Source organism: Capra hircus, chromosome 3 (assembly GCF_001704415.2).
Source record: "Capra hircus breed San Clemente chromosome 3, ASM170441v1, whole genome shotgun sequence".
In the NCBI taxonomy this organism is placed as follows: Eukaryota; Metazoa; Chordata; class Mammalia; order Artiodactyla; family Bovidae; genus Capra; species Capra hircus.
The window spans coordinates 63,654,050-63,677,738 of NC_030810.1; the positions used below are offsets into that span (position 1 = coordinate 63,654,050).

At 39.1% G+C, this 23,689-nt stretch overlaps 1 protein-coding gene across 1 annotated transcript in view; it reads left to right on the plus strand.

The window, feature by feature from the left end:
• Positions 1–23,689, plus strand: part of CLCA1 (chloride channel accessory 1) — a 36,848-nt gene that overhangs the window by 3,503 nt on the left and 9,656 nt on the right. Inside the window, exons 2-8 of the mRNA XM_005678151.3 lie at positions 2,129–2,269; positions 2,438–2,585; positions 4,943–5,048; positions 9,594–9,771; positions 18,272–18,490; positions 19,036–19,263; positions 23,005–23,179. Of these exons, the coding sequence (XP_005678208.2) occupies positions 2,129–2,269; positions 2,438–2,585; positions 4,943–5,048; positions 9,594–9,771; positions 18,272–18,490; positions 19,036–19,263; positions 23,005–23,179 (1,195 nt within the window). The remainder of the gene's footprint in view (positions 1–2,128; positions 2,270–2,437; positions 2,586–4,942; positions 5,049–9,593; positions 9,772–18,271; positions 18,491–19,035; positions 19,264–23,004; positions 23,180–23,689) is intronic.

Genomic DNA, 23,689 nt, shown 5'->3' on the forward strand with positions numbered 1-23,689 from the left:
TTTTTATTTTTTTTGATCTTTGTACACTTTTATTGCACAGTGATTGTTTCTTTTTTTTTATTATTATTTTTTTATTTTTTTTTAATTTATTTATTACGTTTATTTTATGTTTATTTATTTATTTATTTTTTCTTACATGCGTTCCCAAACATGAACCCCCCTCCCACCTCCCTCCCCACAACATCTCTCTGGGTCATCCCCATGCACCTGCCCCAAGCAACTATCATACCATTTGAAAAGACAGAAACTGAGGCTCAGAGAGAGAAATTCCCCAAGTTTATCCCCAAGAAGTAGCAGAACAGGATTTACTCCTGCATCAATACACAAGTACTATTTTCCCATATAGTGATGAACTGTCTCTGCTTCTAAGCCCACCCCCTAGGATTAGATAGATGTCTAGGCATCTCTGGTCTGTTCCAGTAAGGTCTGTTTCCTCCAGCAATGATCCTTTTTTCTTTCCCCTCTTGCATTATAAGCTTTGTTCTTTTCCCTACTAGCACATACATATGTTATAATAGTTCCCATTCAAAACAAAACAAACCTCCCTTGCCCAAAATCTTCCTTCAACTACTGCTTCATTTCTTGATTTCCTTTTAATTTGTGGAAACATTTCTTGACCTGCTGTTTTCATTGCCACCCTATTGAATTCATTCATATAGAGCTGTCGTCTCCATTCCACAAAACGGCTCACTCAGGTTGCCAAATTCACTGCTCAATTCTTAGTCCTCATCTTCCTTGATTGCTCAGCAGCGTTTAACTCTGACGGCCAATCTCTCCTTCTTGAAGTGCTCTCCCATGCCTTCCCATCTCCTTCCCCTGCACCGGCTGCTCCTTCTGAGTCTCCTTTGCTGGCTCTTCCTCTTCCCACTTCTGAATGCTGGGGCCCCTGGAGCTCAGTCTTCAATCTTCTTCCCTCTGTCTACACTCATTTTTGCATTTTTCAGTGATTTTCAGCCCTAATATTCCCAATTTCCCTTTCTATAATAAATATCTTGTAATATCCCTTCTACTGTCTTGTCATGATGCATTTCAGGAAAACTATTTCAGGGAAACAGGCATTTGTAATTGAACACTACAGGTCTTTTAGAGAAATAAAGTTAGGCATAATTTGAAAAGAGATTATATACTTACTCCACTTCGTTGTATCTAACTAATACTTAGTTTTATACTAAAAACAAACACTATCATAACATTTGGGCTTCCCTGGTAGCTCAGTGGTAAAGAATCCACCTATCAATGTAGGAGACTAGGATTCAATCCCGGGTCGGGAAGATCCCCTGGAGAAGGAAATAGCAACCCACTCCAGTATTCTTGCCTGGAGGATACCATGGGCAGAGGAGCCTGACTTTGCTTCAGTCCATAGGGTCACAAAGAGTCAGATACGACTTAGCAACTAAACAACAACAACAAAATTATTACAGGAGGTGTTGAAGTTGTATTTATTTTAATTTGAGTTTCTTTTCACTACTACTTGGTGTGAGATGTTGAGACTAATACTCTCTAATTCTCAGTTTCTCCTTTAAAGGTTCATTGATCTTTAAAGGATTGATGAAATGAAACTAAGAGTTAATATTTGATAAGCATTTGTGCTAAGCAAACGTGGTTCCAAATACTTTCTTGACTTCATTTGATCCTCACAACAACCTTATGGACTGCTCTCTGTAATATTTTCCATCTTATAAATGGGGAAACTGAGGCTCAGGAGTGATTAAGGACATTTTTTTTTTTTTTTGGCCACACCACGTGGCTTGTGGGATCCTAGTTCCCCAACCACGGATGGAACCCAGTCCCCAGCAGTGAAAGTGCCAACTCCTAACCTTTGGATCACCAGGGCATTCTCTCAAGGAAATTTCTGATGTCCCACCATAAGTGCTAAGCCAGGATTAGTGCCTGCTTCTGAAGTCTTCATTGTCAACCATTACACTGTGACACAAAGCATGCAATAAAAATCTCAAAAAAGGCTAGCTACTATTACTAACAAAATAATCTCCTTTTCTTAGCTTGATAAATAGCCAGTTTCTGGAAATGTGAAATACAAATATAAATTAGAATAATTGGTAATTTCATCTTTTTTTCTGTCATTAAGCCTGCTTCTTTCTATTTATTTTCCACCCCCACACACCCCCAGGATATGGTGACTGATGCATCTCCATATCTGTTTGAGGCTACAGAAAAAAGATTCTATTTCAAAAATGTTGCCATTTTGATTCCTGAAAATTGGAAAACAAAACCTGAATATGTGAAACCCAAACTTGAGACCTACAAAAATGTAAGAACATTAACTTCTTTTTTCAAATTAAGTTTTATTTTGTGACTTAGATTCTTTTATCAAAATATTCTAGAATTAAATAAAATTGTTTCAATATAGTCTACTGTGAATAAGGTCAATTCATTTGCTGAAATTTTGTAATGATGAAAAATTTTTCTTAAATTTCAGGCTGATGTTCTGGTTGCTGAACCTAATCCAACAGGTAACGATGGACCTTATACTGAGCAGATGGGAGGCTGTGGAGAAAAGGGTGATAGAATTTATCTCACTCCTGACTTCCTAGCTGGAAACAAGTTGCTTCAATATGGACCACAAGGTATGGGTAGAGATGAAATATTCTGCTATGTAATAATTCAATAATTTTATGTTGCAAATAGATCAACAATAGCATTATCTTTCTGAGTAAGAACATAAAAGCCAAATAGACTATTATAGCCTGTTTTTCTCACGTAAAACAGATTCAGAATAGTGCATTTTTTCAGTTAGAAACTTATTTCCTTCATATCCTGCAAATATATGTGTATAACTGTAATATTTTTAATTTTCAGATACTCAAATATCAGATAATAACTGATTAAATAGTTTAGTTAATGTGATGTTAGGTTCCTATGGTTCTGTGGGAAGACACCTGAACAAATTAAATCTCCTGTCTGCAATTCAAATATGGCCAGAACATATGGCAGACATATAATGTTTTCAGACTTTAGTGTGCATTCAGATTATAAATGGATTGTTAAAATGATTCTGATTCAGTAGGTGTGGGGTAGGACTCGAGGATCTGCATATTAAAAAGCTCCCAGGTGATGCTGACACTGCCTGACCTTGGACCACAATTTGAGTACCAGACAGAAAAGCCTTATGTTCAGCTCTGACAAATACCTGCCTAAACAAAAAGTCAACATTTCCTTCACAAAATATCATTTATCATTTTCATATGAAACAAACAGAGCAATCTTTGGATAAAACATTAAAAGAAATCAGCAATGGCATATATACAATATGTACTTTGCAAGGATAATCAAGTGTGATTAGTATTAACTAATTAGGTTAACTAGCAACTAGGTTTCTTTATTATCTTAAAAATATTAGGAATTTTTTTCATTTAAATAGGCAAGGCAGAGAAAACAAGCAAACAAAAGAGCGTTGGTGCCTGCATGTCCCACCCCCAAATACACTAGAGCACTTTTACAGACCTCAACAGAGAGGAGTGTCTAACAAACATACCTCTTTGCTCTTCTTTTACAACATCTCCATAATGGGAACAGAAAATTCCCAGTGTATGGCTCAATAAATACGTGTTGAAGTGATTTACTTACCAATTGATTGATTTACTTATCAACCTAAGCTGTTCCTTCCCAGTCCGGAGCCCACTCCAGTCATCAAGATCACCATATACAATGCCATTATTCCTTTATACCCTCTCCTTTTTGTATTCTGATTCCATGACTACTCCCTCACAATCTCCCCTATCTTTAAGAGGCCATCAGTTATTCCCCGGCTCCTAGAGCAATCTAAAATCCTTAATGTGAGATATTAGGGCTTACTTAATATGCACCTCCTCACTTAATCCTCCAAATTCAGCCTACCTTGGAATTTACATTTCAGAAAAATTGACCGGTACATAAGTCGCTAATATTCATCCAAATATAACAAATTTATTAAGGCCATTTTAAGGTCTAGACAATATGGGCCAAGACATGACAATGAAGAAGTCATGGTACCTCTTTTCATGGAGATGAGTCTATAGTGAGAGACTGGCAAATAAGCAATGACAACATAGCATGACAAATGCCTTAATGGAATATAATGAAAGTGAAAAACGAGGGGTACAAGAACTAGGTTGAGGATGTCAGAGAAGGCTTCTACCTGGATATAAGCTTAATTTTGAAAGAAGAGTAGGAGTTATCTCCCAGTCAGAGATAGGGAGATGGTATTCCAAGCACAGGAAAAATGTGTAAAAATGATCAGAGATGAGCAAAGTCATACGGTGTGACTCTAGAAACCAAAAGGGGTTCAGGAATCCATTGTCATTATGGAGTTTTCGAAGTGGGTGGACAGCAAGAAATATGGCTGCAGAGAGGAACAGGGCCTGAATCATCAGGGACCTTGTATGCATATTGAGAAGTTGGACTTAACTCCGAGCACCATGGGTAAGTCATTGAAGACTAGAGACATGGAGCCAGCTGGGTGAGTGTCGCAGTAGTTCAGGAGTAGGTGGCAATGAGACTGGAAGGATGAGACCAGGTCAAAGCAAAAAGGCAGATGTGGAGTAGGCAGACCTTGACATCTGTCCACATTTGGGTCATTAGGAAGAAGGACCTTCTTGGCTGCCCTAGAGGTCAGCCTGTGCTGACCTCCATTATTACACTTGCACCCCTAAAGATTTTAGTTATCTAAAATGATGTGTGTCATCTGCTAGACCATGAGGTATGTGAGCACAGGGCACTTGTTTTACCTTAGAATGAATAGCTTCCTGGTACTTACTAAGTGCCTAATTAGCACTTGACAATCCAAAATAAGTAGTCATATTTATAGAAATGTACACGTGTCATATCAAATTAAATCCTTAACTTAAAAAAGTAAAGCATAATAATTTTCAGAAGAATTACTTTCTCTGAATTTAAGAGGGTAATTTTGCCATTCTTAATAAGTGTTTACAACATTTTTTCACAGGAAGGGCATTTGTCCATGAATGGGCTCATCTACGATGGGGAGTATTTAATGAGTATAATAATGACCAGAAATTCTACCTATCCAATAGAAGAAAAAAACCAGTAATGTATGTACATTTTGATTAATTTTCCCAAACTGTTTTAAATTGCAACCAATTTTGTCTTGAATTGAATATTTTTAAAATGTCAGTCTTTATCATATTTTCCTCTTTCATTCTTAGCATCTTCTCCTTCAGCTTCCCATAATACTACTACTTTTGTTCACTTTACAAGTGCTTTAGATGAATTCTCTACTCTGCAACTACAAATCATTTGCCTCTTTGTGTGTGTGTACAACTAGAAGAAATTCGCAGGTTCTACATTCAGGATCTCCATCTTCCTGTCTCATAATCAGAGACATAACACTTCAGCGCCTTGCAGGCAGAATAGTATCTGTGTGAACTATATCAGAATGAATGGGCCTGAGAGACACTGGGGAACTTAGCTGAAAGACAGTCCAAACATTAAAACAAAACAAAATTTCTCCCAATTTGAATAAAACCCTATATGGTGTCAGCAGAAAGCAAACTGAATACTTAGAAAGTACCCTGGCTGCCGTAATTTTACAGGTAAGTTCTTGGACTCAAAAGTTTCAGAGAATAAACTGCTTTTATACAAATATTAAAGATAGGGAGCTTCCCAATTCATATTAGACAGTTGGCATAATTCAGATACTAAAACCTGACAGATGGCATGCAAAAGAATTGTGTAGATACAGCTTTCCAAAAAGATTACAAATAAAAGCATAGTAAGTTACACCTGGACTAATTACAGAAATAACAAACACACCAAGGCCAAGAAGGATATCTTCCAGATATCAGAAAATGCTATGATAATAGGTAAGTAATTAATATAGTATATCAAGGAAAAAAGAAAATTATCCCAACAGATTCTGAAGGAATTTGATAAGCTCGCACATTTATACCTCAGTTAAAAACAACAGCCTCTTTTAAAAGACCAGAGCTGGGGCGACAGCCCTCTTCACTTTTGCTTCTAGTTCTACCCCCATGATGGCTCTTTAAGGAGAGGCACTCAGCTTCGGTTTGGTTACTGTCTTTACTCAGCACAGTTTCCAAAGGAAGCTGCATGGAATTCAGAAGGCTGCCTCGGCTTCCCCTTTCTCCCAAAGGAGCATCCCTGCCTTCTGCTTTCCCTTTTCTTTATTACACTCAAATTCTGTCATTCGACATTTTCTCTCCTCTTATGTCACTTTAGGTATAAAAAGACACCAAGTACCTCCCAGAGCTGTACACAGTCTACCCGATTCCTTTAGCTTGTTCCCTCCACACACTACAGCATCCAGTCCCCAGTGTTGATGTGATCACGTTAGGTGAACCTCTCAAATCTCAGCCCACAGATGACATTCAGCCCTGACAGCTGCCTTTCCCACTTCTTGCTATGCTTCCAGATGGAAACTGTATTCCCCTTGAGAGAAAAGCTGATAGTATATATTCTTTCTATGGGATATTCTAGAAATATCTATACATCATTTTCATCCTTCCACAGATAACATTTTGCAAAACTGACGTAATTACCATGTCCTCTTAACAATAAATTTTGTTGTAACATATAAATAGTATTCATTATTTATCTACCAATTTTTTATTACTTCTAAGGCTTAGAAACAACTACAAAAATGACAGTACTACCCATAATAGAAGGCTTCCTTAATATGAAGCAGAACATCAATTGAAAGCCTACTGCCTACATAGTATTTAGTAGGGAATCACTAAACATTCCCAGGAATATGATAAGAATGGGAACTAGAAATTATCATTTTTAGAAAGTTATAGCCAGTGCAATAATGTGTTGGGAAGGTTAAAAAAACAGGGGATACTAGAAAGAGAGAGAGAAAATTGCTTCTAGGCAGATGATAATGTGATCCACTTTGAAAGCCTGAAGGGAAAAACAAACTAAAATTGACAAGGGAAGTCAATAAGGCAATCAGATATATTTGAAGAAAACTCTAAGAAATGTGAAAGCTACATCTGAAGAAAACCACAACACAAAATCCTTCTAGAGAATTTAAAAGAGAATTAAGATTAACTGAGATATTTTTAATTCATAGAATATGTAAATTTGACCCCAATTAATATATAGGTCTTATGAAACTTTAGTCAAAACAATTCTATTTTTACATCATTTTAAAGACCCTGAGCTTATCCAGTAGATAGCAGCTGCAAACATTTTTGAAAAAGTATAGTAATAAAGGAAAATTTTCTTGTTGAATTTAAAATATACAATAAAGCTACATTAATTAAAACAATGCAAACTAGTAGGCATGAAATAATTTACTATTTGATATAGCTAGAATTATAAATCCACAAGGAAAGACAAGATTTCTGTAGATTCAGGACAATTTTTAACTATGTGGGGAAAAAATTAATAGACTCTCTTTCAACTGGATAGACTTATTCAGTATAAAAAAGTAAAACCATGATGAAAATGAGAAGTATATTAATAAATATCAAATTCCTAAATGGTGAATGTCTTCTATTCAAGAGTTGGAAAAAGACATAACTAAAAGAATGATGAATTTGACTACATATAAATTTAAAACTCTTTGCATATAGATCAAACATAAACTAAATTAAAAATAAAAAACATAAAAAGATGTTTGCAAATGTTAAAAAAAACAGGCCTTTAAAAGCTTAACATTATAACAGATAAAAGAAAACAATAACACCCTAATAGAAAAATAGACATGAGAAAATAATCTATATAAAAGAAGAAATAAAAATGGCCAGTAAAAATGTAAAAATGTTCAGACAGTAGTCGTCAAAGAGGTGCAGATTTGACAAAGATAACAATCATTTATTACCTAGTACTAGTGCCTGTCAGTGGGATTGTTGCAGGAAGGGGGAACCGTTCCAGGGCCTGAAACCGGGCTCTTGTCTAACACTTGGAAATGAATTGTCTGAGGAGACACATGTGCTGACAAAGCAAGAGATTTTATTGTGAAAGGGCATCTGGGTGGAGAGCAGTAGGGTAAGGGAATCCAGAAGAACAGCTCTGCCACATGGCTTGCAGTCTGGGGTTTTATGGTGATGGGATTAGTTTCCGGGTTGTCTTTAGCCAATCATTCTGACTTGGAGTCCTTCCTGGTGGTGCAGGCCTTGTTCAGCCAAGATGGGCCAGAGAGAAGGATTCTGGGAGGTGGTTGAACATGTGGTGTCTCCTTTTAACCTTTCCTGAACTCTTCTGGTTGGTGGTAGCTTATTAGTTTCGTGTTTCTTACCAGGACCTCCTGTCATAAAACAATGCATGCAAATAGTTACTATGGTGCCTAGCCAGGGTGGGTGGTTTCAGTCAGTGTGATTCTCCTAACAGGATGAGTGCTCTCATAGATGGTTATCAGAGAAATAAACTAGAATAACCTTGAGTGAAGTGAGTGAAGTCGCTCAGTCGTGTCCAGCTCTTTGCAACCCTGTGGACTGTAGCCAACCAGGCTCCTCTGTCCATGGGATTCTCCAGGCAAGGATACTGGAGTGGGTTGCCATTTCCTTCTCCAAGAATAACCTTCCTGGAAAGCAATTCGATGACACATATCAAATTTCTAGAATTCTTTCCTATTTCTTGATCTACTAATCTTATGTTTAATAATCCATTTTAAAGAAAATATTAGAATAAGTTCTATCAACAGACTTTAAAATGTTCAAATTTCTGAATCTGACCATTTATTCTGGGTGTCAGTCGTAGCAAGCCTGGAAATAGAGTCAAAATGTGATGCACCAATTTCATTTATTCACAGAAGTTTTATTTTTAGCACCAAAAAATTCATGGAGGAAAAAAATTAAGTAAATTAGGCTAAATTCACATTGTAATTTCAAAATGTGAAGTTATTAAAATCACATTTTGAAAGAATATTATGAATTATAATAATACATTACAATTTAAATGTACTAAAATACTAAGTTTTATAAGATTAGACAGTAAAGCTATACATAGAATGTTATGCTGATACATAGAGAAGGAAATGCTTTAGCACATTAACAATAGTTTATCTCTGACAGTGGGATATGATTTTTTTCTTCTCTTCTTTAGACTCTTCCTACTTTCCAAATTTCTTATGTTCATATGTTTTTTTATATACTCAAAAAATAAGATGTGGGGGAAAAGTACTCCATTCACAACAGTGACAAACTCATAAGCATATAAATAAAAATCTAAAATATCTATATAAACACACACAAACTATGCAAAAACTGTATAACATAAACTAGCTGGATCAAAACAAACAAACAAATAAAAAAATGTCAGCAAAACTTTCTAGAGAAACAAAAGAGGATCTTGATTTTTCAGGAATGACAGGACCAGATTAGAAATTGCCTCAGGACTTTGGTCCTTATTAATTCTTAACAGTGGCTGTAAGTCAGCCTTAGCTTTTATGCTGCATAGAAACACTTTCTGATATCATTTTGGGAACCCTCATATACTTTCTGGTAAACAAAATTACTCTGATGAGAATTTGATAATTTTAATATTTAAGGTGATGCATTTATTTCTTAAATTATAAAGGGAAATTATAAACAATACTGTCTGTACAAACTGACGAGAGTCCAACACTTTGAAATTATCATTTCACTTAAATATCTATCTGAATATATCTGCAGATGTTCAGCAGGTATTACCGGTGAAACTGTAATAGAGAAGTGTCAAGGAGGAAGCTGTGTCACTCAACCATGCAAACATGACAGAAAAACAGGACTGTATGAAGAAGGATGTGAATTCATACCTCATAAGAGTCAGACTGAGAAGGCTTCAATAATGTATTCACAAAGTATTGATACTGTAAGTGCCATGTCCTTTTTCTTCTTTTTTTCTTGACATGAATTTAGTGAGGTTTTTATCCCAGATGATGCAAGATAGGGTGAAATGTTAGGAAGTCAAGTGTCAGTATCAGTATCACTTCAGTGGCTCAGTCGTGTCCAACTCTTTGCAACCCCATGAACCGCAGCACGCCAGGCCTCCCTGTCCATCACCAACTCCCAGAGTTTACCTAAACTCATGTCCATTGAGTTAGTGATGACATCCAACCATCTCATCCTCTGTCATCCCCTTCTCTTCCTGCCTTCAATCTTTCCCAGCATCAGGGTCTTTTCAAATGAGTCAGCTTTTCGCATGAGGTAGCCAAAATATTGGAGTTTCAGCTTCAACATCAGTCCTTCCAATGAACACCCAGGACTGATTTCCTTTAGGATGGACAGGTTGGATCTCCTTGCAGTCCAAGGGACTCTCAAGAGTCTTTTCCAACACCACAGTTCAAAAGCATCAATGCTTCAGCACTCAGCTTTCTTTATAGTCCAACTCTCACATCCATACATGACTACTGGAAAAACGATAGCCTTGACTAGACGGATCTTTGATGACAAAGTAATGTCTCTGCTTTTGAATATGCTATCTAGGTTGGTCATAACTTTCCTTCCAAGGAATATGCATCTTTTAATTTCATGGCTGCATTCACCATCTGCAGTGATTTTGGAGCCCCCCCAAATAAAGTCAGCCACTGTTTCACCATCTATTTGCCATGAAGTGATGGGACCAGATGCCATGCTCTTAGTTTTATGAATGTTGAGATTTAAGCCAACTTTCTCACTCTCCTCTCTCACTTTCATCAAGAGGCTCTTTAGTTCTTCTTCACTTTCTGCCATAAGGGTGGTATCATCTGCATATCTGAGGTTATTGATATTTCTCCCAGCAGTCTTGGTTCCAGCTTGTCCTTCTTCCAGCCCAGCATTTCTCATGATGTGCTCTGCATATAAGTTGAATAAGCAGGGTGACAATATACAGCCTTGACGTACTCCTTTTCCTATTTGGAACCAGTCTGTTGTTCCATGTCCAGTTCTAACTGTTGCTTCCTGACCTGCATATAGGTTTCTCAAGAGGCAGGTCAGGTGGTCTGGTATTCCCATTGCTTTCAGAATTTTCCACAGTTTATTGTGATCCACACAGTCAAAGGCTCTGGCATAGTCAATAAAGCAGAAATGGATGTTTTTCTGGAACTCTCTTGCTTTTTCCATGATCCAGCGAATTTGGCAATTTGATCTCTGGTTCCTCTGCCTTTTCTAAAACTAGCTTGGACATCTGGAAGGTCACGGTTCACATATTGCTGAAGCCTGGCTAGGAGAATTTTGAGCATTACTTTACTAGCTGTGAGATGAGTGCAATTATGCAGTAGTTTGAGCATTGTTTGGCATTGTCTTTCTTTGGGATTGGAATGAAAACTGACTTTTCCAGTCATGTGGCCACTGCTCAGTTTTCCAAATTTGCTGACATATTGAGTGCAGCACTTTCACAGCATCATCTTTTAGGATTTGAAATGGTTCAACTGGATTCCATCACCTCCACCAGCTTTGTTCATAGTGATACTTCTTAATGCCCACTTGACTTCACATTCCAGGATGTCTGGCTCTAGGTGAGTGATCACACCTTCCTGATTATCTTGGTCGTGAATATCTTTTCTGTATAGTTCTTCTGTGTATTCTTGCCACCTCTTCTTAATATCTTCTGCTTCTGTTAGATCCCTACCATTTCTGTCCTTTATTGAGCCCAGGTTTGCATGAAATGTTCCCTTGATATCTCTAATTTTCTTGAAGAGATCTCTAGTCTTTCCTATTCTATTGTTTTCCTGTATTTCTTTGCATTGATCGCTGAGGAAGGCTTTCTTATCTCTCCTTGCTATTCTTTGGAACTCTGCATTCAAATGGGTATATCTTTCCTTTTCTCCTTTGCTTTTCGCTTCTGTTCTTTCACAGCTATTTGTAAGGCCTCCTCAGACAGCCATTTCGCTTTTTTGTATTTCTTTTTCTTGGGGATGGTTGATCCCTATCTTCTGTACAATGTCATGAACCTCCGAACATAGTTCATCAGGCACTCTATCAGATCTAGCCCCTTTAATCTATTTCATGTCAAGTGAAGAGCGAGCAGCTTTTCTCTATTGGACAAAACAGGAGAACATAATCAGGAATAAAGTCCTATCTTTCCCAGACCCCTTGCTTAGTTTTGGTTTTTTTGTTATGTTGTTGTTGTTGTTGTTTTGTTTTGTTTTGTTTTGTTTTGTTTTTTGCTTCTCCATCGTCTCTCTTCCACTAGCTTTTAGTTTAATGGCTTAAAACTACTTCAAATATTCTTAAAGACAGACAAACACAAGAGTTATTTATATAAGAAATTCATCCAGGGGATCAGGTACTTTTTTCTCTGAGTAATAAGGACATGATCAGTAGCCTTTAACTTTCAGAGATCTTTCAGCCTGCATATTTGTTTTTGGTTGTTAACTAAAATTTTCTATCTTTTTAAGAATGTTGGTGCCATTAGGGAGTTTGTACATAATTTTAATAGCTTTAAATAGTTTTAAAATACAGATCTTTCTCCATCCCATTGTAAGTTGAAAATGCATTTAATATACCTCACCTACTGAACATCTTAACTTAGCCCAGCCTGCCTCATGCATCCTCAGAACATTTACATTAGTTTTGGGCAAAACCATCTACCATAAAGTCTGTGGTATAATAAGGTGTTGAATATGTCCTATAATTTATTGAATACTGTACAGAAGTAAAAAGACAGAATGGCTGTAAGCACATTACTTATTTGCCCTCACAAACATCTGGTTCACTAGAAGCTTCATAGAGCTCAATGCCACTAGCCACCATCACCAGAGAGTATCATACTGCATGCCACAACCCAGGAAAAGATCAAAATTCAAAATTTGAGGTATGGTTTCTACTGAACGTGTATTGCTTTTGCACCATCAGTTCAGTTCAGTTCAGTCGCTCAGTTGTGTCCAACTCTTTGCAACCCCATGAATCGCAGCACGCCAGGCCTCCCTGTTCATCACCATCTCCCGGAGTTCACTCAGACTCATGCCCATCGAGTCCGTGATGCCATCCAGCCATCTCATCCTCTGTCGCCCCCTTCTCCTCCTGCCCCCAATCCCTTCCAGCATCAGAGTCGTTCCCAATGAGTCAACTCTTCACATGAGGTGGCCCAAACACTGGAGTTTCAGCTTTAGCATCATTCCTTCCAAAGAAATCCCAGGGCTGATCTCCTTCAGAATGGACTGGTTGGATCTCCTTGCAGTCTAAGGGACTCTCCAGAGTCTTCTGCAACACCACAGTTCAAAAGCATCAATTCTTCAGTGCTCAGCCTTCCTCACATTCCAAATCTCACATCCATACATGACCACAGAAAAAACCATAGCCTTGACTAGATGGACCTTAGGGCAAAGTAATGTCTCTGCTTTTGAATATGCTATCTAGGTTGGTCATAACTTTTCTTCCAAGGAGTAAGCATCTTTTAATTTCATGGCTGCAGTCACCATCTGCAGTGATTTTGGAGCCCCCAAAAATAAGTCTGACACTGTTTCCACTGTTTCTCCATCTATTTGCCATGAAGTGATGGGACTGGATGCCATGATCTTCGTTTTCTGAATGTTGAGCTTTAAGCCAACTTTTTCATTCTTCTCTTTCACTTTCATCAAGAGGCTTTTTAGTTCCTCTTCACTTTCTACCATAAGGGTGGTGTCATCTGCATATCTGAGGTTATTGATATTTCTCCCAGCAATCTTGATTCCAGCTTGTGTTTCTTCCAGTCCAGCATTTCTCATGATGTACTCTGCAGAGAAGTTAAATAAGCAGGGTGACAATATACAGCCTTGACGTACTCCTTTTCCTATTTGGAAACAGTCTGTTGTTCCATGTCCAGTTCTAACTGTTGCTTCCTGACCTGCATACAGATTTCTCAAGAGGCAGGTCAGGTCGTTTGGTATTCCCATCTCTTGAAGAATTTTCCATAGTTTATTGTGATCCACACAGTCAAAGGCTTTGGCATAGTCAATAAAGCAGAAATAGATGTTTTTCTGGAACTCTCTTGCTTTTTCCTTGATCCAGCAGATGTTGGCAATTTGATCTCTGGTTCCTCTGCCTTTTCTAAAACTAGCTTGAACATCAGGAATTTCACGGTTTATGTATTGCTGAAGCCTGGCTTGGAGAATTCTGAGCATTACTTTACTAGCGTGTGAGATGAGTGCAATTGTGTGGTAGTTTGAGCATTCTTTGGCATTGCCTTTCTTTGGGATTGGAATGAAAACTGACCTTTTCCAGTCCTGTGGCCACTGCTGAGTTTTCCAACTTTGCTGGCATATTGAGTGCAGCACTTTCACAGCATCATCTTCCAGGATTTGAAATAGATCAACTGGAATTCCATCACCTCCACTGGATTTGTTCATAGTGATGCTTTCTAAGGCCCACTTGACTTCACATTCCAGAATGTCTGGCTCTAGATGAGTGATCACACCATCGTGATTATCTGGGTCATGAAGATCTTTTTTGTACAGTTCTTCTGTGTATTCTTGCCCCCTCTTCTTAATATCTTCTGCTTCTGTTAGGTCCATATCATTTCTGTCCTTTATTGAGCCATAATAAAGTCCAAAAATTGTAAGTTTACAATGTAATTGTGAGTCAGTGATCATCTGCATTTCTTTTTTTTTTAATTTTTAATTTTACTTTATTTTAGTTTACAATACTGTATTGGTTTTGCCATACATTGACATGAATCCACACGGGTGTACATGAGTTCCCAAATATGAACCCCCCTCCTATCTCCCCCCCCATATCATCTCTTTGGATCATCCCCGTGCACCAGCCCCAAGCATCCTATATCCTGCATCAAACATAGACTGGTGATTCGTTTCTTACATGATAGTATACATGTTTCAATGCCATTCTCCCAAATCATCCCACCCTCTCCCTCTCCCACAGAGTCCAGAACTCCGCTCTACACATCTGTGTCTCTTTTGCTGTCTCACATACAGGGTCATCATTACCATCTTTCTAAATTCCATATATATGTGTTAGTGTACTGTATTGGTGTTTTTCTTTCTGGCTTACTTCACTCTGTATAATCGGCTCCAGTTTCATCCATCTCATCAGAACTGATTCAAATGTATTCTTTTTAATGGCTGAGTAATACTCCATTGTGTATATGCACCACAGCTTTCTTATCCATTCATCTGCTGATGGACATCTAGGTTGTTTCCATGTCCTAGCTATTATAAACAGTGCTGCGATGAACATTGGGGTACACATGTCTCTTTCAATTCTGGTTTCCTCAGTGTATATGCCCAGCAGTGTGATTGCTGGGTCATAAGGCAGTTCTATTTGCAATTTTTTAAGGAATCTCCACACTGTTCTCCATAGTGGCTGTACTAGTTTGCATTCCCACCAATAGTGTAAGAGGGTTCCCTTTTCTCCATACCCTCTCCAGCATTTATTGCTTGCAGACTTTTGGATCGCAGCCATTCTGACTGGTGTGAAGTGGTACCTCATTGTGGTTTTGATTTGCATTTCTCTAATAATGAGTGATGTTGAGCATCTTTTCATGTGTTTGTTAGCCATCTGTATGTCTTCTTTGGAGAAATGTCTATTTAGTTCTTTGGCCCATTTTTTGATTAAGTCGTCTATTTTTCTGGAATTGAGCTGCATCAGTTGCTTGTATATTTTTGAGATTAGTTGTTTGTCAGTTGCTTCATTTGCCATTATTTTCTCCCATTCAGAGGGCTGTCTTTTCACCTTGCTTATATTTTCCTTTGTTGTGCAGAAGCTTTTAATTTTAATTAGATCCCATTTGTTTATTTTTGCTTTTATTTCCAGAATTCTGGGAGGTAGGTCATAGAGGATCCTGCTGTGATTTATGTCTGAGAGTGTTTTGCCTATGTTCTCCTCTAGGAGTTTTATAGTTTCTGGTCTTACGTTTAGATCTTTAATCCATTTTGAGTTTTTTGTGTGTGTGGTGTTAGAAACTGATCTAGTTTCATTCTTTTACAAGTGGTTGACCAGTTTTCCCAGCACCACTTGTTAAAGAGACTGTCTTTACTGCATTTCTTAATAATTTATTAAATGACCAACTGGTCATAAACTTGACAAATTATCTTTATTAATGCCAAACATATACATCAGCTAATTTGCACAAACTAAGATAAATGCATCAGTTAAGTGACTTCAGTGCAGAATGCCTCTTATCTTCCCAGTCTTTTACACAAAATTGTTTTCTTTTTGGAATAAGAGTGTAGCAACTTGCAAGGGTCTATCTATAATAATAAAGTGAAAGTGAATGTTGCTCAGTCATGTCTGACTCTTTGTTATCCCATGGACTGTACAGTTCATGGAATTCTCCAGGTCAGAATACTGGAATGGGTAATCTTTCCCTTCTCCAGGGGATCTTCCCAACCAGGGATCGAACCCAAGTCCCCACATTGCAGGTGGATTCTTTACCAGCTGAGCCACAAGGGAAGACTTAATAGAGATAAGTTTTTAAAATGTGGTTCACTAAGGCCATCCTTCAGTCTGGCTTTGTAGTTATTTCCAGGATAATTCAGAAACTTCCAAAGGGGGGACTAGATTGTTTTAAATTAGTCACAGTTAAAGGTGATGCACAGTCAGGTTTGGGAGCCTCTGCTTGGGGTTTACAAAAAACTATTTCAGATTCCCTTGCTAAAAATTAGCTATAATGATAATACAGAAAGTGAAACTGTTAGTTGCTCAGTTGTGTCTGACTCTGCAAATCCGTGGACTGTAGCCCACCAGCCTCTTCTGTCCACGTAATTCTCTAGTCAAGAATAGTGGAGTGGTTTGCTGTTTCCTACTCCAGGGATGGTCATATGGAAACACTACCAAAACCATCTGAAAAATACAAATAAAGAGAAAAATAAATGTTTTCCAGCTAATGATGACTTTTTACATTACTTGAATCCCAGATATTTAGGATTTTTAATTGAATATAAAACTGTAAAGTCACTGAGAGGAAGAATTAGTTTATACCGTTTTTGTGTACTAAGGCTCCTTTTTAAATCCCCCAAATAAGACAATGGCAACCCACTCCGGTACTCTTGCCTGGAAGAAAGGGGAAGACACTATCGTTTGTTGGCTGTGTTTGTATTGTCTATCGCCTATGTTCTCCTGTAGTTGTTGCCTAGCAACTATTGCCATTCTGTAGATTTTAAAACACCAGCGACATACAGATTGGTAAATGTTATTAAAAACAACAACAACAACAAACTTAAATTGAGCTTTTATTGTGTATCAGATATAGGGCTAAGTTTTGAGGAAGTAAATTTAATGAGACAGGGTTCTGTCATAGATTAATTTTCATCCATTCAGTAAGTACACTGTAATGTTAAAGGGGCCTTGTTTCAATTTCTTATAGGGTACTGTGAGGTCACAAGGTTGAGTGGAAATTCTTTGTAGAAAGGGTATGAAATGAGAAAACATTTTGAGAATAACTTTTGGGGCTGAAACATGAAGGTAGAGTTCACAAGGCAGAAGACATAGGAAGAACTCCTCAACATAGTGGGAATGGTGAGCAGACACAGAGATATATAAACAGTCTGGCAACCTTGAGCACTTAAAGGCTGCAATAGGGAATATTAGAGCCTTGGGACACACAGCCTGCGTGAGGATAGACAGTGAAGTGAAGTAGTCTGGATTGTAGTGTGTGAGCAATGATGAGCCACAAAAAGATATTAAGTACAGGAATAAGAAGGACTATGTCCCTGGTAGCTGTGGAGTAGAGCAGTATGGAAAAGTCATATAGGAGACTCCAGTAGTTGAGGGAGGGACCATGAGGGCTTGAATGATGGACATTCCATTGGAGAAGGAAAAAAGGTGATGTACTAGAAAGAGAGTGAAATGTATTGATGGTGTTATTTTGTAGAGGAAAGAAGGAAGGAAAACCATTTCCTGATTTAGGTGGCTGAATAGATAGTGGTGACATCAAGTTAGGAAATGCTTGGTGATGAAGAGGGGCAGAGTCAAAGGAAAGGTGATGTGTTCCGTTATGAACACCTGAGGTTGAGGATCCTGTGCAACATCGAACTGGATTTTGGAGAGAGCTGGAATGTTTGGTATTGAAAGTCGAAACACAAGGTATTTATAAATCACTCAGAAGTAAGAAAGTGAGCAGGAAGTGAAGGGAATGGAGAGAGAAAATGGTACCAGTGGAGAAATGTTGAGATATAGGTGGCTTGAGGATACTGGTGATTGCTTGCAATGGCAAATTTGAGAAATAGGAGGGAAGCTAAGGACAGGCAAATAGATTCTTAGGAGCACAAAGGGTCAGTGAGGTCAAAGACATGTTTTGAAATAGAAGCTCTGAATTTTCATTGTGATTTTCCCCAAGGTAGACTGAGAAGGAGGGCGCACAAATGTAAATCTACATTTAAAATATTTTAATCAAATTATTAAATATTTTAACAAGTAATTTACTGTTATCTATATCATTTTACTGACAATTTTAGGTGGTTAAATTCTGTACAGAAAAAAATCACAATAAAGAAGCCCCAAACCAGCAAAACACAAAATGCAATCGCCGAAGTACATGGGAAGTGATCCAAGATTCAGAGGATTTTAAAACAACAACTCCTATGACAACACAGCCACCCAAGCCCACCTTCTCATTGCTGCAGATTGGACAAAGAATTGTGTGTTTAGTCCTTGATAAGTCTGGAAGCATGACGGTAAGTTCACGGGGTCTTGGTCTTCTGGATGCTCATCTCATATTTCTATATGATATGATCTAGACCACATCTTGGAACTGGCTGTGAATAAACACAACCCCAAAGGTCAGAACAGTTACAAGCATAATATTTCCATCAGAAAAGGCCACTTACACTCTGTTCAACAAAAATTCAGCATCAAGTGTCTCATTTGCCAAATAGCTTTCAATTTGTGAGCAAAGATCTGATGAACTATATAGAATTAACCTTTCTTATGTTTTCCTGACAATATGTACATTTATAAAACTATTTCTAGCGCATTGAAGTAATGAACTAAAGCCAAACCTGGATGTAGCTTTTAGAGTTATTTATACAAAAGCCCTGAAATTTTATCCAAATATACTACTAAATATAAAGGAGAAATGTTCCTCCATAGAAGGATGTGCCTTGAGTAAGCTTGTTATTTACTCTGCACTGAGGCAGCTACCTCCAAATTCCCTCTGTTCTGTTGTCAGTCTGCCTGTCCAAACCTAACCTGACTGCTTTTCTTCTGCTTTTCCATTTAGATCGGTAACCGCCTTAAACGACTGAATCAAGCAGGCAAACTCTTCCTTCTGCAGACGGTTGAGCAAGGGTCCTGGGTCGGGATGGTGACGTTTGACAGTGCTGCCTATGTACAAAGTGAACTTGTACAGATAAACAGTGCCACTGAAAGAGACACGCTCACCAAAAGCTTACCCACAACAGCCTCAGGAGGAACATCCATCTGCTCTGGGCTTCAGTCAGCATTCACTGTGAGACAAGTTCCCCTATCATAGTTTGCCGATGTTTACAATTTCTGTCTCCTAAGAAATTACCCTCTCCAGTATTTCTATGCATGCCTCGTGTCTAGCTGAATTAGACAACCAAGGGCAGAGCAAGGGTCCAGATGGTGCAGACACAGGCCCCAGAAACTATCGTTAACTAATTCATTCACACTTTTGTGTTTTTCTGCATCTGTGCATTCACGCTTTTCTGCTTCCATTTGAAACATTCCTGGTGTTACTTCTATATGCCGGGCGCTGCAACGTGCCAGGCGTTAAGCGTACCATGAGGGCCAAACATGCCACACCTGCTGTCATGGAGCTTAAAATCTTACTGGGGGAAGATTCTTTAACCTCATAGTCACACAAATAAGTGTATAATCATACACTAATGTATGCTATGATAAAAGGTATACAGGGACATAAAAGAATATCTTCTCTGAAGAAAAAAGTAAACTTCGAGTTATGGTTAAATATTGAAGTAGCGTAACATTCCAAACTTTTGGGTGTATAAGACCTCTTTTGGGGCAAGCAAATGGTTTAAGTTTGAAATAGGAGGGCTTAGGAACTGGGAGTCTAACTGTATTAGGGATGTATCCAAAGATCCCATCTGAATATCCAATCATGTCACCCCTCTACTTAGGTCTCAATTTCTCTGATTTTCAACAAAGCTAAGTAAAATTTCTCAATAAAATATTTAATTTATTTTATAATATAGCCCCTACCTACCTTTCCAGGCTTAAGTACCTGGGACTCTCTTCCAGATATTTATGCTTACGCAAATTAGAGTACCTGTCCTTTGCCAGCAGTTTCCACACTTTTGCCCAGCCAGCTTCCTATTTAATTTTTCATCCCTCCTCTGTATCTCTAATCATACTCTTCCTTCACATATCCATCCCAGACACTATCTATTTCTTGACATCTTTCCTGATCCTTTCAACTGTATAGACTTTCTCTTTCTGAATCCTACGAACTTGTTTTCTGCTTTTAAAAATATCTCAAGAGTTTTAGCTTTTCTGTCTTCTTTCCTGTCATGTCCCTTGCTCAAACAAAACTTGTTTCAAGATATGAATTATCTTTTAACTTCTGGCACAATATTTTTTATATAGGAGGTTCTCAATAAATAAAATTAAATTAAGCTATTTGATTATATCAGATGCTTAAGTAATCCAAACATAAATTATGATAATCTATATCTATTAGAGGCTATTTAGTCCCATGAAATAAGTAATAGGAGGCTGAGAGAAGCTGGCTGGTCTAAGGTCTCAGAATCTCTGCAGTGTCTTGGGAAAGTCTACCCTCTGCCTGCTTGGGGCACAACACATCAATGGGGTTATTCCCGATTTCCAAGCAGCAGCAGGAATATTTAGTTTTCAGCTCACATGTTTCATGTTGACAGTGGACTCAAGCATTCCCTCATATGCAGTCTGACTCTCTGACCCTTCTATTCCACTTTGAAGATCAGTTCCCTAGAAGTGGATTTTATAGCATACACAGTCAGCTTCAAAACCCTTCTCCAGATGCCTTTGTGCACCTGGATTCTCTTGCCTCTGCCACTCACCCACACACTTTGATTAAAGAAGCAAATAAGGGAGGGAAACTGACACTGAAATCACTGACCTGTCTACAGAACTCATGGTATACAAAATTCGAGGGGAAGTGATTAATACCAGACAGCCTGATGGTGAAGAGGGAACTTCTGGTTCTGCATTTCCCACTGCAGTGGGTGAGAGAGTATGTGAGGCACACAATTGGAATTTAGATGCTCCTCCTGCCCTACAGAGCCCAGGTATGGGGTGGGAGGAGCTTGTGTATGACCACAGGGTAATGAGGCAAAGGGCCTTGGATCCTTCCCTGTCTCAAGTTCCCTGCTGGCCCCTGGTGAGGACCCTGGTCAGGTATGGCAGTGCTATCTGTTGAGCTGGGGCCACTGGACTTTATTTGTTTTCTTAGCTTGATCAGTGCCCATTGGTTTTCCACCAGCTGACTCACCACACTCTGGCTCTCAATGCTGGAGCACAGCCCTGAGCCCCCCATGTCCTGCATCTAGCATTTGGGAGGTTGCACACCCCTTAGCTTCTAGAACAAGATAAATTATCCTCTTGCCTGCCAATTCTCAAGTCAGCTGATTTCCACTTCCCCTATGGATACTTGCGGACTTCTGCATGTCCATGACACACAGCAATGATAGGGAGTGGGACAAGGGAATCCAAATTGAGCCATTCCTCTGGCCTCTCAGGGGCTTCTCTGGTGTCTCAGATAGTAAGGAATCTGCCTGCAATGCAGGAGACCTGGGTTCAATCCCTGGGTTGTAAAGATCCCTGGAGAAGGAAATGCCAACCCACTCCAGTATACTTGCCTGGAGGATCCCATGGACAGAGCACCCTGGTGGGCTGCAGTCCATAGAGTCAAAAGAGTCAGACATGACTGAGTGAGCCCTGCAGCTTGGTCAGACTGCGGTCTCAACCACAGCTGACAGGCTCCTGGGCTCCTGGGCTCCAGGCTTCCTCACATGACAGCAATCATTCTGCCTTCATCCTTTATGGAGCAGCCCCCTCTCAAAAGGAGTGGGGCAGAAGTCTCCTCTGCTTTCAGCTTCTCTTTTAACCTACATCAAGTTTCTTCCCTTTCTGAGAGTCTGGTCCAGAGATTGGAGTTACTTAGAATTACTTGTTTCCTCTACGTCTGAGTCTCCCTTCCTCTTTTTAAGGGAAGGTGAACTCTTGCCTTCCTCTTCATAAACATGATTTTTATCTGATTTTCCTTCTTATCCAATATTGGCACAAGGTGTAACTTTTCTATAGCACATAAAAAACATAATCTGTGTCCACCAGGACTGGTTGAGACATAGGTGTCATAAGACAATTAGGAACTAGGGACTAATAAGAACAAAATGTTTTGCTTTCATCAAAGGGGATATTAAAAATTTTAGTAATTCATGTGAACTGCTGCTGCTGCTAAGTTGCTTCAGTCGTGTCCGACTCTGTGTGACCCCATAGACGGCAGCCCACCAGGCTCCCCTGTCCCTGGGATCCTCCAGGCAAGAACACTGGAGTGGGTTGCCATTTCTTTCTCCGATGCATGAAACTGAAAAGTGAAAGTGAAGTCACTCAGTCGTGTCCAACTCTTAGCGACCCCATGGACTGCAGCCTACCAGGCTCCTCCATCCATGGGATTTTCCAGGCAAGAGTACTGGAGTGGGGTGCCATTGCCTTCTCCACATGTGACCTGAGAACTGGCCAATCAGAACCAAGGCCAGCCATGAACAGCTGGAATGGTAAGACTGCTGAATACCAGGCAAGCTAAAATCTTCCATGAGTCTAATATGATAATAGTAATATATTAGTCCCCATTATTATCCCTATTAAATGAGGATGGTTTCTGAAGTTAACTTGAAACCTCTGAAAGCCTGTCAAGGAGACATCATGTGAAGGAAACTAGAAGACCCTTCTTTTCTGAATCCCTAGAGCTGTCCATCCCTGGGACTGCCCTGTATCCCACCTTACTGAGCCTTCTCTGCAACAGGCTAACCAAGGGAAAAAAGCATTGTCAAGTTCCATGAATCTTGCTGATTTATAATTGTATCACTGCAAGACAGAGAGATATTTGACCATTCCCAGACACTTTTGTTTATTCCCTCTAGAATTTCTCTTCTCGTTCCCTTTAATTGCAGTTTTCCCAATACTTTGGCTACTCTGAGTGTGACAACTCATGCCTGAATTATGTCTTTAGGTGATTAAGAAGAAATATCCAACAGATGGAGCTGAAATCGTCTTACTGACCGATGGGGAGGACAACACTATAAGTGCATGCTTTGATGAGGTGAAACAAAGCGGAGCCATCATCCACACAGTTGCCCTGGGGCCATCTGCAGCGCAGGAACTAGAGGAGATGTCGAAAATGACAGGTGAAGGGTGACCTGCAGTCCCGCTGCATCTTCTCTCCCACTGGACTTTGAGCTCCAGGGCACTGGGCAGTAGGGGAAGGGCAGAGCGAGGAGATATGGGATTATCCTACTGAGCAATCAGCTCCCCTTTCCCCCAAATGACTTTAGAACTGGCTCCACTCATTTATTCTAATGCCTTGTTTCTAGGATTAGGGCAGTCTGGAGAAGATGGGACCAGCACACCACACACGACTCTCTTCCCAGACACCTTATAAAGATTGGAAAGAATCTACTAGGTTAACTAGGAGCTATTCACTTCCAGTTGGCAGCTGACCAAGAGACCCTGGGGAGACAGAGGACAAGCCACTAACTATATAATACATGATACAAGTGCTGTGTTAGTAATAGAGGGTACAGTGAGCACAAAGAAGGGAGCCTAGACTTCATCTGGGGAAGAAGTGTACAGGAAGATGACATCTGAACTGGGACTTGAACAAGAAGTAGCAGGGGAAAACAAAGTGCCTGCTGAAC